This window comes from Ptychodera flava, chromosome 8 (assembly GCF_041260155.1).
Source record: "Ptychodera flava strain L36383 chromosome 8, AS_Pfla_20210202, whole genome shotgun sequence".
NCBI classification, from domain to species: domain Eukaryota; kingdom Metazoa; phylum Hemichordata; class Enteropneusta; family Ptychoderidae; genus Ptychodera; species Ptychodera flava.
This window is the reverse complement of record NC_091935.1, coordinates 35,941,808-35,956,030: the sequence shown is the minus strand read 5'-3', so window position 1 is coordinate 35,956,030 and position 14,223 is coordinate 35,941,808. Positions and strand designations below refer to the sequence as shown.

Genomic DNA, 14,223 nt, shown 5'->3' with positions numbered 1-14,223 from the left:
TACAGGATTGTTACTTCAGTAATGCACCAGCTTTTTTCTGTGTTTAAATAATTAGCAACAGTCTACAAATTACATACGGTGTTCTCCCCAGAGCAATTATAGAGTGGTGGCCGCCACTGTTTAATTTTTGGTAAACAATAGAACCTCATTACCATAACAATTACAATTAGTGTTATGCAAATTAGCCACCACTATACCAGAAACGCTGGGAAGATCACGGACATTGCACAACCCTATGTACTCCCTATACTTTAGATAGTTTTAAAATAATTAATACTACACTCCCAATGCTCATTGTAAAAGGCTTTGTTGTTTAGTTATTTCTTTATATCTCCAATGTAAAAAGGTGATTTTAATTACTTGGTACATATTTTTGATTGATTAACATTCTCTAACGATTTGCTGCTAATTAACTTCTGCAAAACCCCTAATTTCTCTGCAGCTCTAGATTTTTGCTGAGTATAAAAGTATTGTGATGGGAGAATTAGTGGTATTGATCAATGATAAAAATCTGAAGGGTCGCTCTAGATTTTTGCTGAGTATAAAAGTATTGTGATGGGAGAATTAGTGGTATTGATCAATGATAAAAATCTGAAGGGTCAGGGGTTGTCTAATAACTGTAAATACAATAACTGTAAAATACTTTGAATAAGCTGAAAGCGGTTTTAACGTTTTTGGATTTTCGTTGCAATCAGTAGGTTTTTATTTGGCCAGAAAGCCATCCTAACCATAGTAAATATTAATGAAAAGTCTAAATTAGCGGCATCCTTTATTAGCAAATTTGCTAAATTCACTAAAAAGGATTCTCGATGAAAAGACGTTTTACAGTACTTTGCCATTTAGTGTCATAAATCATATCTACTGAATTTGAATATTGCAACAATGGCTGTAAATTTGTGGTCTATTTGCAGTGTAGCTAACTGGAATTTTTTTGTCTGCATACAGAATGGTTTGCCAAATAGACCCCATTCATCACCCATCTATTCACCAGTCTATGCAAGTGACTATCACGCTATAGGCAGAACCACGCCAGATCACAGGAGAGTGCGTCCACTCACTGGAAGAAAAATCAGAGAGCCTTCCGGGCCCAAACCACCGCTTCTAGGTGACCGAGTACTGGTTGGACCACAGAATGTAGGGTACATAATTGCTTTGCCAGAACATGATATAGCTCTCATACAGATGGACGCAGTGCCAGGTAACTGTTGTTGAATTATTGACCTTTCAACTTTAACCTCTCCACCACCCATTACTCATACCCAGTAGATACTTCCAATCCTGCAGTATAGAACATTCAGGGTCAAGTAAAAATTTATTATGAAGGGATTAGATCCATTATGCTCTCATTTAGCTGGCATTGTTTGTACAGTATTGTCAGCTCAACCATCATTGCTATCAGTTTGCTTTCACAAGGGAAGGACACATAAAATTTCATTTTAGCAGAGGCATTTTTGTAGGATTATACACAGCAGGTATTTTTATCATGATCTGTCCATTGGAATTAAATTGATATTTTGTCTTGATCAGCAGTCATGGTTCAAGCAGTCATGGTTAGCAAAACTAAAGTTTTGTGGACGCTTAAGCGAATTTCCAAAACAGTACAGCTACAGATGCTGCCAACTGCATCTTCAGATCCAAGTTACCCCTGCAATAAGACAAATACAAAAGTATGGTTGTGGATTAACCTTCTCACCAACAAACTTTGGTACATGCCCATTATTTGCAATAGGGTGGGTATGTAGATCCATACACAAAGAAAAATGGGTGGTAGGCTCAACATTTTGACATATGGCTACACCGTAGTAAAACTAAATAGTCTCAGTTGCAAGAAACTAAAGCCTTGTTTTTCAATGTCTTTCTGGCTGTCAGCTCCCAATGGATCTGTGGTTGTCCATGCCAAGAATCTAGATGTACACTACAGTTACATGGACATGAAACACCTAGCATGGGATGACAGGAATACATACTGGAAACCAAAGGGATCAGTTGGAGACAGGTACGGAGAAAATTACAGAAATTTTGATCACAATGCAAACTTACATGGATGTAGACATGGCTTGTTGCTTGTCAGCTGCCTAAAGTCCTTGATAATCACAGAAAAAACATTATCATGATGTGTACTGTGATTGACAAAAACTTACTACGCAGTCCTGTCATCTAACAGTCAGTATAAATAGTCAAGTCAATATGACTGATATATACATGCCAACAAAATGTTTTATTGTGCAAGTACAGGTCTCATGGACAAACAAATTTTTCATGAATTTAAAATCTACATATTGTGTAATTTGAACAAAACCTTACCGTACTTGCAGTCTGTAATAGGAATAAACCCTTGCTTGCAGTCCCTCTATAAAACCTTTGCAACTGCAACTTTTCCTTGAAGTTTTGTGAAAATAGTATCGAAACTTTCTAATCCATGTGTGTGCGGTAGAAACAACTTTTCATACAAGTAGAAAATTATTTTGTTAATTTTTCTGTGTGTTTCACTGTGTGAGCAGAATAACAATTCAAAGGGCTGAAGGTGAAGACGATGATATTGACCCACCAAACCCTCCAACAACACCAACACTGCATGGAAGTACCCAGTCACTGGCATTGAGTACAGTGGATGATGAAGAGCAAGAAGCCAACAAGAAGGTGAATACAGCTGCTCTAACTCTAGCTCATACACATCAATGAAACCTTCACGCTTTTAATCACCTCTGTTTGGTTCTAGCAGCTCCCTTCTTTTCCAGTGGACATGACTGGTTCAAGGTTGTGGAAAGAAGTGATCTGAGACCAGTCCCAGATTGCAAAACACAATTTTGGACCCTATTGCATTTTTGGTAAATTAAGTATCCCAGTTTACAGTCTTATATCAAATTTTTGATACTTTTAGCTTTATATGTACCATGGAAAGTGAAGTGAATTTATGGTTGTGTAAGTCTTCAGTGACAAAGAACATAAGGAAAGATTTCAACACAGAGTGTTTGCTGAAACAAATCTTCACCATAAAACTTTGGCATTGACTCTCACCATTACAAGTATTCTGTATTTTTTTCAGGAAATTGAAACTCCAAGGCCAATGTCAGCTGTCCTTCGGGAAAAGCTGGACCTGAAATTGAACCTGAGCGACGAAATGCTGAAGTCATCATCACTGGTCAGAGATAACCAGTCACAGCAGATCCATGAAGATGTGGACAAACTTCTCGGCCGATCAAGGAGAGATAACGGCAAGGATAGAGGACGGGGAAATCAGGATTCAAGAAACGGTGATGATGATGATGCAGTGTCCATTGAACACATAGAGAATGCCCTCTATGACTGCCTTAAAGATGCCATGGAAACTGTGAAAATAAACGGTAAAGACAGCAAGAATACTTTCGCCGAAGAAAGTACCAGGACTAAAAGTGATGATGAAACTTGGAGAGAGAAGCAACAAAAAAGTTTTGCGAGTATTTATGGAAAAAATGTGGACAAACCTTTGAATGATTCAATGGACAGAAGGAAGGAAAATCAGAATGCAGTTGATGTTTTGGATGGTGAGACTGATGGAGATTTTGATAAATCAGAGAGATTGAGTAAGATTGACAAGACAAGGCCTTCATCTTCAAAAGCTCCACCAGGGTAAGGGAAAACAATATCATGTTAGATTTTGCCATCATAAACCATTTGTGTCATTTGCATTTGTAATCATGGTAAAATGAGGAGAAATTTGCACTTTAGAATGACATGATCCATATTTGACTTGAACTGTGTATGATGTCATGCTCTGAAAACACAAAAGTCAATGCCATGGTTATTGATGCCATGTCATGAAATAGCTTGTTGACCGTTGTTCAGCATTTGTGTTACAATGTGAATTTATTTTAGCACTTTCAGCAAATGGGAAAAGAAGTATATTTCTTGATATTGTGTTAATTAAGCGCTGAAATTTCACGTGAATGTATTTCTTGTTGTGTGATTACGATACTGAACAGAATGACAGAAAGAGCGTTTGATGAAATCATGTTGGATGAGGTGGTAGAAGTTAATTCAACAGCAAGTCAGCCTCCAAGTAAGAGAAAAGGAAGTCTGGAATCCAACGAAGAAGTGGAACTGAAAAACCTGAACATACATATCAACACAGATGTCAATATTAGTGGCAGTCTCAAACAGCAAGATTTAGAGAATATGTAAGTGAATTCACAATATCGGGAAATGAGATTTGCCTTCAGCCTTGGTAGCAAGCTTTACAGGTGGACTTTCTGATATATGTTTACTGAGCTGTCAAAACCAAATCTTCAATTTAAACCAGAACTCTATCAAAAGTAAACTTCAGTTTCTTAATCAATTGATATCACTTTAGTCCATACAAGACAACCGCTTAAACAACATTTTTATCTGTGTTTGTAGCTGTGTAAGAATTTCTATGTCATAGTGAATGGCATATGTGGCCAGCTATTATAGCTTACCATTTTAGAATCTGGTCACAAGCCAGAGGTGCCTATAAACAGATGTCTTCTCTCAGTTTAAGGTCTATAGAGCAAGAGTGATGACATTTTATGTATATCAGTTACTGATAGCAAGATTCAATTTACTATTTGAAGTCATTGAAATAAATCTACTGAGTTCATTTGACTGAAATTGTAAAAGTTATCTTATCATGATTAAACTTTTTTGAACTTTTCTCACAGTAACAATTAACATTCCTAGTAAGTTTCATTTAGAAAATGTCTTTGAATTGCTGTGCAGATTTTGCACAGAAAAGACATACTCTGTTCCTACTCTATTAAACTTGAATCTTGATTATTTTTTCCGTAAAGCCCAAGACTCGTGTCAAGTCCAACAAGGCTGAAGAGTGCAAGGTCAAGGTTAAGTTCTGCAAGGTAAGTATTTTATGTCCTACTCATGACTCCCCTCCCCATTAGTAGACTGACTAGTAAGAGCAGGTATAAGTGTTTGTGTCTAGTTACTTTATTACAAGCCAAACATCGTTTGCTTTAAGTTTACACATAACATGTGAAACCTTGATCAATTATGTTTCTTTTTTATCTATAGAAAATGATATGTGTACAGTATTCACTAATTCAAGACAAACATTTGTTCTTGCCTATGATTTAATTCTCAAGACTCTTCTAAAGTTCAAGTTCACAAGCAGTGTGTCTACTATAGATTAACTAATGGTGTTAGATAATCCAATTAGCCCAACATAAGAGTTTTGTCATCTCAGTGTGTACAGAACCTCTGATGTCATTTGTTGAATCAACAGGTGGTTTTTCATCTGTGTTCATGAACTTCTGTACCAAGGTTTGCCATCCAAAAGCATTCAACCAAAACAAGTAAACTTACTTTAAAGGGGCAGTCCTCAATCCCTGGTTCTGGCATTAGTGCTTACTGACGCTGACTGTTTATGTGATTTTAGTCCTTTGCTCTCCCTTGAAAGTTCGAACAGTTTGTCAATTTTCTCAGAGGTAAAGCTGGTTAAGAACCTTCTCTCCCTTGAAAGTTCGAACAGTTTGTCAATTTTCTCAGAGGTAAAGCTGGTTAAGAACCTTCCTCTTTATAGTTCTTAGTAGAATTCTTCCAAGTTCTTACACAGTGTTGTTATTTTGCCCAATGCTATTGCAGATCCAGCACAACGCAGCGGTCTTTGAGAACATTAGTGTCACAGCAGACCATGCCAATTATGAATGTAGACATCACAAGACCGGACAGTTCAGTGATGACTGACTACCAGAGAGAGAGGACAGAGGCCTGGAAGAAGACAGTTGTGCCTGTCACCTCACCAACATCAAGAGTAGCATCTTCAGGTATGGTGAATGAATTATTTGAACTTAAACAGTGATTCTAGTGTTTTAGTATTGTCATAACTGATTTCAAATGCATTGACAACTGATACTGCTAGCATTCTTGGCCCCTTCTGAACGGTTTTACAAATCAAGATTATCTCAGGGTCCAATTTACATAACTTTAATTTAACCTTTTGAGCACTGTAATTTTTCCCTCCAAAAATAGCAGGGCAACATTTTTCTGTAATCTTTGTATAGTTTTGGCTAAAATGGACATAACTTTACATTGGCTACAGTTTTTGATCAAAATTTTGGCATCTGCAAAAACGTCCTGTAGATCTGAAAAAAAAATTGTTGGCAGTACATTCTATAGAGGCAATGAAAATTTTTACTTTGGCACTCAAGCAGTTACAAGCTCTTAAGGATGCCCTAGAAACAGTTGATTGTTTTCATAATGTACATTTGGCACAGCATTCTTCAGGTGTGCTGCAGAGTTCCTCTGTGAAATCACCATTAATGAATAATTTATAAGAAGTATTCTTTCAGTTTCATACTCTTTTAAAATATTGTTGATACTTATTTAATTGTATAAATTAAATATAACAGTGATGTGAAAAAGTACAAGATTTGCTGTAAGTTGACAACATTAGATTTGGAATGCTCAGTTTTTGAAATCACAATTACTGACATTTAAAAAAATATGAAATGGCTGTCAGGTTAAACAGTAATATGAGAGAGAGAGAGAGAGAGAGAGAGAGAGAGAGAGAGAGAGAGAAGGGGTAGGTATGGTAGTAATTTTTCACTGCAGTGAGGTCAAAAATCAACAAGTCACCAACTTACCATTTGTTGATGTAAATTCCAAGAAAGACCTCCATATCATAAATAAAATGAGAAAGTCATGCATTTGTGTTGTGATACTTTTTCTTTACGTGTCCACTGCATAATAAATTCAACAGGATATTCTCTATTTTTCGGTAAACTATTTTCTTTACAGTGACAACAAGTTCAACAGTTCCACCACCTCAAAGACCCAGTTCACCATTGTCAACTCCTAGGACTGGAGTACCTGCATACCAACCCCGTCCAACTGAAAAGACAGGAGCAGTACTAAGTGGCAAGATTTGCAACAGCTGGCTGGCAAGTGGTCAAAATCTACACTACATGAATTCTAAGTCCAGACCTCGGTCTGGACATGTGCCGGGTTACCTGGAGGGGCTGGAGCCAAGACCACAGTCAATTCAAGCCAATCGCCTTAGGTGAGTACGTGCGTGTGAGATAGAGCATCCTGCTTTACCATTTACCAAATCCATATAACACACTTCACTGTGTCACTGAACTTTTTTGAATAAACTATTTGGAGATTTACAAAACATTTGTCAACCTTGAAATATAAATAATCATTGTATGCCAAATCAAGGAATTTTTTTGTGTTTCACTGAATTATTAGTTGTGATGTATATTCAGAATTGAGTTTTATTCAGCCGTGGACACTCAAAGTTGTTACTCACTAACAATTAAATAAAAATCATGAATACTGATATTCATATTCTGTATTTTTGATCATCTTGTGTGTAGAAGGAACAGACACAGCAAATCAGCGGGTACCTCTAGATGGAAAACTAATTCTGGTAAGTGAAGATGCTGATGATACTGATGGGTACGGCAGCCATCAACTCCACTTTCTACTCTTTCATCAATATTTTCATCATTTATGATTGGTTTACACTGACAGTCACAGAATTGATCCTTTCCTTTTCCGATTGAATCTTGTCAAACGTTTGGTTGAAAACTTGTTTTCTGACCAAGATACCTCCAAAATATTACAAAATCATCCTTAAAACAACAAGCAATATTAAATATAATATTCAAGTTTCTAATTGTAACCTCTTTGGAGAAAGATATAACTCTAAAAAATTTCAGTGAATGGTATTTAGTGTTCACATATTTACATATATCATAACTGTCACAAAATGAGTATCATGATTTCTAACAATGCCAGTTTGTACTTTGTAACTCACTTTTGTTTTTTGTGAAATATATGATTTTGAGTTGAAATATTTGTACGTCTTTCAGCCAATTTGAAATCATTCATGAAACCATATTGTATCTTGATTTTTCTAGCAAACAGAGTACATCGATCCATGGAAGCTTTGGTTCCTGATTACTCAAAGCAAGCAGCAATTCACCAGAACTACACAATGCGTCAGCTGGGCACCCCACCCCTTGGGGCACCAAAACGACCTCCCTCACCTCTTAACATGACCTATAGGTAGAACTAAATTCAACATCTGGCATCGTTGTGTTCATATATGGCTGCTATCATAAATGCAAGGTGTAAAGTAACTGTATAGTCCATTGCCAGTAGTTTGGCTCGTTTGCATCAAAATTGTAAACCCTTCACCACCTGTATATAATGGTACATCCCATTGTTCTCAATGGTTAGACCTGTACACACACAATGCAGAAGGGATGATAGGGTTCATAAGGTATTCATACATTCCATTTACAATGTAAAGTTGCTATCTTTTGATGAAACTAAATATGGGGCTATTTTTGTTTCACTTATTCTCACACTCAGTGAACTCGTCAATTTTGAAATCACAGCTGTGTCGGCCAGCTTAGAGATACATGTACAATTAACTTTTTCATAGATTTGGTAATATGCCATTTTACTTATGACTTCCTGAAAAAATTGAAAGGCTTTATTTTGCTGAGAAACTTTTGAAAGCTGTCTGTATACCCAGTTAGTACCAAAGCAGACTGTTGGAGTCAGTGCTACAGTGGTGAAACCAATCTCATGTGAAACAAAATAGTCCCTGAAAGTGGATTCTCTCATGGATTGTAACTTGCACCTTTACATGCATACATCACTTCGCGTTAAGTGTCAAGGTATATGTGACATTTGGCTTGCATGCGTAGGACATACTTGGCAGTGAATTGAATTAAAATGCATATTTAAAAGTCTGGCAACTGTAAGCATGCTATGGTATGTGTGTATGGTGGCATCAGTTTGATCATCAAGCGTAATTTTCACTATATTCTATATAGTTTCTGAATGCTTTGAAATGGGAAACAGTTCATAACCTGCTAATTAGTTTTTTAATCACAGTCAAGGATGTGGTAAGCTTGCTTGAACATGCAGTGACGTATAAAATAATATGCTACATTCAATTCATAAGTAAAAATAAGTAAAAATTTGGCAACACTTTTTATGATACATGCATGTGCTACATATGAAACTTGTATTCTTGAAAATGTGTTATTAAAGAGGTGACCGGAATTTCTTTTATGCCCTAGAGTATATTCCTATACATATATGTCTGTGACATAATTCTTCAGGAATTCCAAAAAACACTGATGCCTGTGTGTTCTGTTATGTCTTTGATTGGTGAATTACTAGCATATTTCACAGTCAAAACCATAATTCCATATTCCTGCATATGCAATACCACATGCATTGTCATCCAGTTATTCATGTTTAGACCATTCAGGAATAAACTCTACCATGGCTGTCTTCTTGTACATTCATTCAACATATCATAATGCATTTTGTAATGTGAAATTTGCAGGGAATGGTTGGGGATTTGTGTGTGACATATTTTTCACACATTTCACTACACCTCACACTTGTGAAGTGCCTTACCATCATACTGACTGTACTACTTTAGTGTGTCTGTGTGTGTTTTTCTTTTCCTCCACTAACATTTCATCTCACTACATCAACCAAATCTTTCACCAAACACAAGTAGCTGTACAGTTTTGATGGTAACCGGGCCAGTTCCTCAGTAGCTGGGTGTGTGTGTTCACTCCAGATGCACAGCACTTTGCACAGGCTTTGAATTTTGCACATTGCGTTTTTTTTGAAAGTCTGGATGTTGGGTATAGTTCTACACAGGCTTCATGTCAAGGAGTGCTGTGGTATTTAGGTTACACACAATTAGCCGTTTTATCGGACAGCTTTTCTTCCGCGCCTCATGAGTCACCATCTTCAAAAACTACAGTGATGGGTGAAATGGCGCCCTCTTGCAGCCACACCAAGAAAGATTGCTTGCTGAGTAAAAAAAGAAGATTATCAACACATGAAGAAAACACAATCCTGATTTTATATTTTTCTATTCAATTTTTAAAATTCCTTTGATGTGTTTTAATAACAGATTAAAGCTTGTGAGCCAAAATTGACAATTTACAGAAAACTTAAGTTCTGATCCTGTTAAACCTTGGTTTACCTTTTGTTTTGAAAACCCTTTTCCTTCTGAAGACATCGCTTGTTTATTGTTATCTGCAAGTTTATTTAGAGGGGCTGAGAGTAATTGTGAAGTGTCAAGACAAGCCAGATCTCCATATCAAGCAATAAGGAGTGTAGTGCTACTCCGATAAATGGACCAAGAAATCCAAATTAAATCTTACCTTTTTAAAGTTTTTTTAATATGCAAGTATTTATTAGATTGCCATAAGGCAATATCACATACTGCACACCAGTCTAATTTAAGCTTGTGACATCTAGTATAATTTGACAACATATCTGTCTGTAGTGTGTGATATTCCTATGTTCCATCAGGTGTAAATCTCTGTCACCATGTGTGTAAGTTGGAAATGCGAAAAAAAATAACACAGTTGTGGAATTTTCACACTTTGAAGAAATGGGGCTGTCTTTTTTTGTTTGTCAAGTGTATAATTTAATTACTCCTGCCCCCTTACAATAAGTACCTGCTGCAATTTAGTTTGAAATACATGAACTGCTTCATGCAATAGTTAAACTGTTAAAGACGTTGAAAATTTGATCTGAAGTTGATAGTGGGAAGAGGTTCATAGCAGTCTTCCGTCCTGTGATACTCAAATGAGTTTATCTTTACATTAAATATGATTTTCATGAAATGTAATCAATGACTCCATTATTTACAATATTCAGAGCATACACTGAGATTCTGTCTTTTCTCTCTCCTCATGTTTTGATTTGAAGCCGGACGTTCTAGCGTTTTGAAATTTAAATATACTATACTATTGAAGTTTTCAATGAGAAATTTTTTTTGTCACTGAACTGTTTATGCAATAACAGTTCTTTTGCATTTTCTGATAGTGACATTTTTTCCAACTACATGTATTTACATTTTATTTCAAACCAATTTTAATTGATATTGTCCACAAGCAGTGATCAGAATTTACATTTGATTCATATTTTTGGAGGGAAATTGTAATGGAAGGATCGCCACTTTGAAAGAGGTCAATTTATGTTTACCCGTCCAGGTAGGGCATGGAAGATCTACAAGTACACTTACACATTCCAATAATATAAATTAATAAAAGGGACCAACTTCTGTAATATTTTGGGTTACAACTTCTTGATTTTTGTATTGTAAATCTTTCTGAAAATATCGATGTAAATATATGAAAAAAGGAAAATGTTTAAGTTAGAAATGTACTTCATGTGGATGGGGATTTGAAATTCAGAAGTGTAAAAATTATTCAGTCGGGAAAAGTGGTTTTTGTAATTATTTTGAGTTGTAAATATTCAAACAAAAGTTTATTTATGCGCATTGTTGAGGGCTTTGAAGTGACCTCATTGAGTCACATTTGCTGGTAGATTTTACTGTTCAGGTTGAAAAAGTCATCTACAAGAGCTTCTCTCCGTCCATAGCACATTTTATGAACAGCAAATGGGTTTTGATTAAATGTCTTATGTAATATATGTAGATGAACATAGTTTCAAATGCAGGCGGCCAGTGTCTTCTAAAACATCTTTGAGTCTTAATGCATGTGGAAACAGCCAGCAAACTGTTGGTCATGGCCTTTGATCAAATCCGACACTTCTCCAGTTTGAGGTATTCTTCTAACAAATTTTGAGTGAATGACCTGATTAAAGGTATACAGTCACCTGTACTCTAAATATGCCCATATATGGTCAAAGGGGCGTTCCTTGGTATTCAAAATGCCAATGTGAGGGCGCTGTTTTTAAAAAGCGGCCACCCGCTTAAAATCTGTGATTGGTTAGATTCTCTCTTTCCATGGTAACTGTGGCAAAATTGGAACAGGTGACAGTATACCGTTAAGTGGCTCTGATATGGTGTTCAACACACAGTGGTGTTGGTGCCAAAACTAGCAAAGGAAAGGGATGGGCGCTTTGAAGATTTGTGCTCTTTCTTTTCATACAGAGTCACCACATTTATCATTGGAGCTGATTACAACAATTATACATATACTTTTCAGATTCAGACATGTACAGCGCCCTCTTTCATGTAGTATTTTTGGAATTTCAATCCCACATGCACAGTATCAGTTCTGGTATTTCCAGCTTTGTGGGATGACTATATGGAAATCACTTTGCATTTTATCGAAATTGTCTTCAAATCAGAGAAGAAGATTTGAGCCACAATACAATGCTGATAAGGATAGACAATAATTGCATATTATTTCAAATGGGTAGTAATCACTGTATACAGTGTTTTATTTGCAGCTTTTCATTTCTTTGAGATGAATACACAGTGTTATTGTACCTGGTTCATAAAGCATTGTTGCCAATATTATTGAACTATGCAGTATAGAGAATTGTATGTATATGGGGATCATTGTTACTAAATATAAATAGCGAAGGGTGGGCACAAAATATGGAAATGGTCGGCACTAAAATGTTAAGGCACTTTCATTAAAACAAGGTGAGACAATTCACCACAGTAATACCGTCCTATTCCTTTACTTCCACTTTCTGTGATTGGTATCACATTTGTATATAATGTACAGGATGTAAATATAGGTCTATGAGGTCTGTGTGCTTTTAATATTTTGTTGAGAATTCTTGGGATTAATGTTATAGCAGTGTTTTCATTTTTTTCGTACAGTTGAATATAAATATTGTGAAGTTGTAAAACAAGAGACAGGACGCTGGTTTCCATAACTATTGGAATTATTAGAATTCCATTTCAGTAGATATACTTTTGATATTTTTAAAGTAAATAATGTTCTGTTGCTATTTTTACCACTGGCTGACAATAAAGGTTTATTGTTACTTTTAATTCTCGCCTCCTCCATTTTCACTCACGTTCTGGGTCTCATTCATTTGATAGGCACTGAGACCCTCACAGTTGGCAAGGTCAGTATTGTATACCGCCCTCTGTTAAATGAAATGAAATTTTGCGGTCTTTTGTTTTTACTAGCATTCCGGGAGTTTGCCTTTCCAATAGCGTCAGCTTGTTCGGCTCGGCTTGATTATTCACCCATCGTCCGATGGCTTAATTCTACTTTCAGTAAGGCTGGTTTCTGTCTAAATCACAAAGTGATCAACAAAATGCAACAACTTTGGAAATGGTTTGCAGAAAACTGGTGATCCCTGCTTGATTGTTCTATTGCACACAAAATCTGAACAAGAAACGATCTACATCTTTTTCATTAAATTTTAAATCATGTGAGGGTCACGGAAGCAGTACTAAGTTCTTTCTGATCCACTCGTTATAAAGCCAGTGGAGCGAATTCAGTTTTTACTGTCTTGTTTTGGTGAAAATCGAAAATTTACTTCTACCCTTAGAGATAACACAGGGTATAGCAGCTATTTTGAACTTCAACTATCGACAGATAATAATTTATGATAATTTCCCTTCAGAAAAGAAAATTGTGCATGGTGACCCCAGATTCTAAATTTTCATTTGAAGGCTATGGTTTAAAGTTACATGGAGGTAAGTTTGACTTTGAGCGAAATTTAAAACCAGTTTCACGGAACTTGATGAATGACTTGTTGGCAAATCAGACATTACAATGATCCAGATTATATATTTCTCGTCAAGTTGTTCGATAGACATTTCAGAGCGCTTTCATGTTGACTGAACACGCTGTTCAGAAACGGCTGCTGTATGGAATTAGTAAAATTTCCCGATGCAGGTATAATTCTATGTCTCTTGACGGTTTGCATACATCATAAACCAGTAAATAAATATACAGACGAATAAATAGTTAAAAGGAAACCGTCGTCGGAACTGTGCCTGTGTGAGTTTCTTGTTTACAAACAATGTATTTAGTGCACGATATCTAGATGCACATCATCATCAATGTAGAAAATTACAGGCATATTTTTTCATCGTACCTTAGATACTGCAGTGTTTACATTGGTCGTGTGGGTCCCATGCGACCTTTGAGTGCAGTTCCGACGACTGTATCTCTCTAAGGTTGTAATTTAAATATTTCATCGAAAAGTAATTTTGAAGTTGCTTATGCCGATGGGGGATCGAAGTGGATGCGGCTATGACGGATTACCCTCGCAGACCTATACTCTTCTATATAAATATACAGTTTTTACACATTGCTCGATTTCTGTTTTTCTTTAGTAAACATTCATTTACAAAAAGCTTACTCGGACGAGTATCACAAAAATTTTGACCGACATTACAATTGTGCGGGTTTTGCGGTTTTTTCTATTTACCCAGAGTTAGAGCATGGCCCACAGCTAGCTGCAGCTCCACCTTGACAGCTGCGCGCCGTCGACTGA

General features: G+C 36.3%; 1 protein-coding gene across 1 annotated transcript in view; it reads left to right on the top strand.

Annotated features, from left to right (window-relative positions):
* The window catches only part of LOC139139195 (uncharacterized), a 45,024-nt gene extending 32,264 nt beyond the window's left edge, over positions 1 to 12,760 (top strand). Inside the window, exons 14-23 of the mRNA XM_070708020.1 lie at positions 946 to 1,198; positions 1,870 to 1,996; positions 2,502 to 2,640; positions 3,047 to 3,609; positions 3,963 to 4,157; positions 4,788 to 4,850; positions 5,593 to 5,774; positions 6,748 to 7,009; positions 7,329 to 7,381; positions 7,875 to 12,760. Of these exons, the coding sequence (XP_070564121.1) occupies positions 946 to 1,198; positions 1,870 to 1,996; positions 2,502 to 2,640; positions 3,047 to 3,609; positions 3,963 to 4,157; positions 4,788 to 4,850; positions 5,593 to 5,774; positions 6,748 to 7,009; positions 7,329 to 7,381; positions 7,875 to 8,026 (1,989 nt within the window). The 3' untranslated portion in view covers positions 8,027 to 12,760. The remainder of the gene's footprint in view (positions 1 to 945; positions 1,199 to 1,869; positions 1,997 to 2,501; positions 2,641 to 3,046; positions 3,610 to 3,962; positions 4,158 to 4,787; positions 4,851 to 5,592; positions 5,775 to 6,747; positions 7,010 to 7,328; positions 7,382 to 7,874) is intronic.
* The last annotated feature ends 1,463 nt before the right edge of the window (positions 12,761 to 14,223 follow it).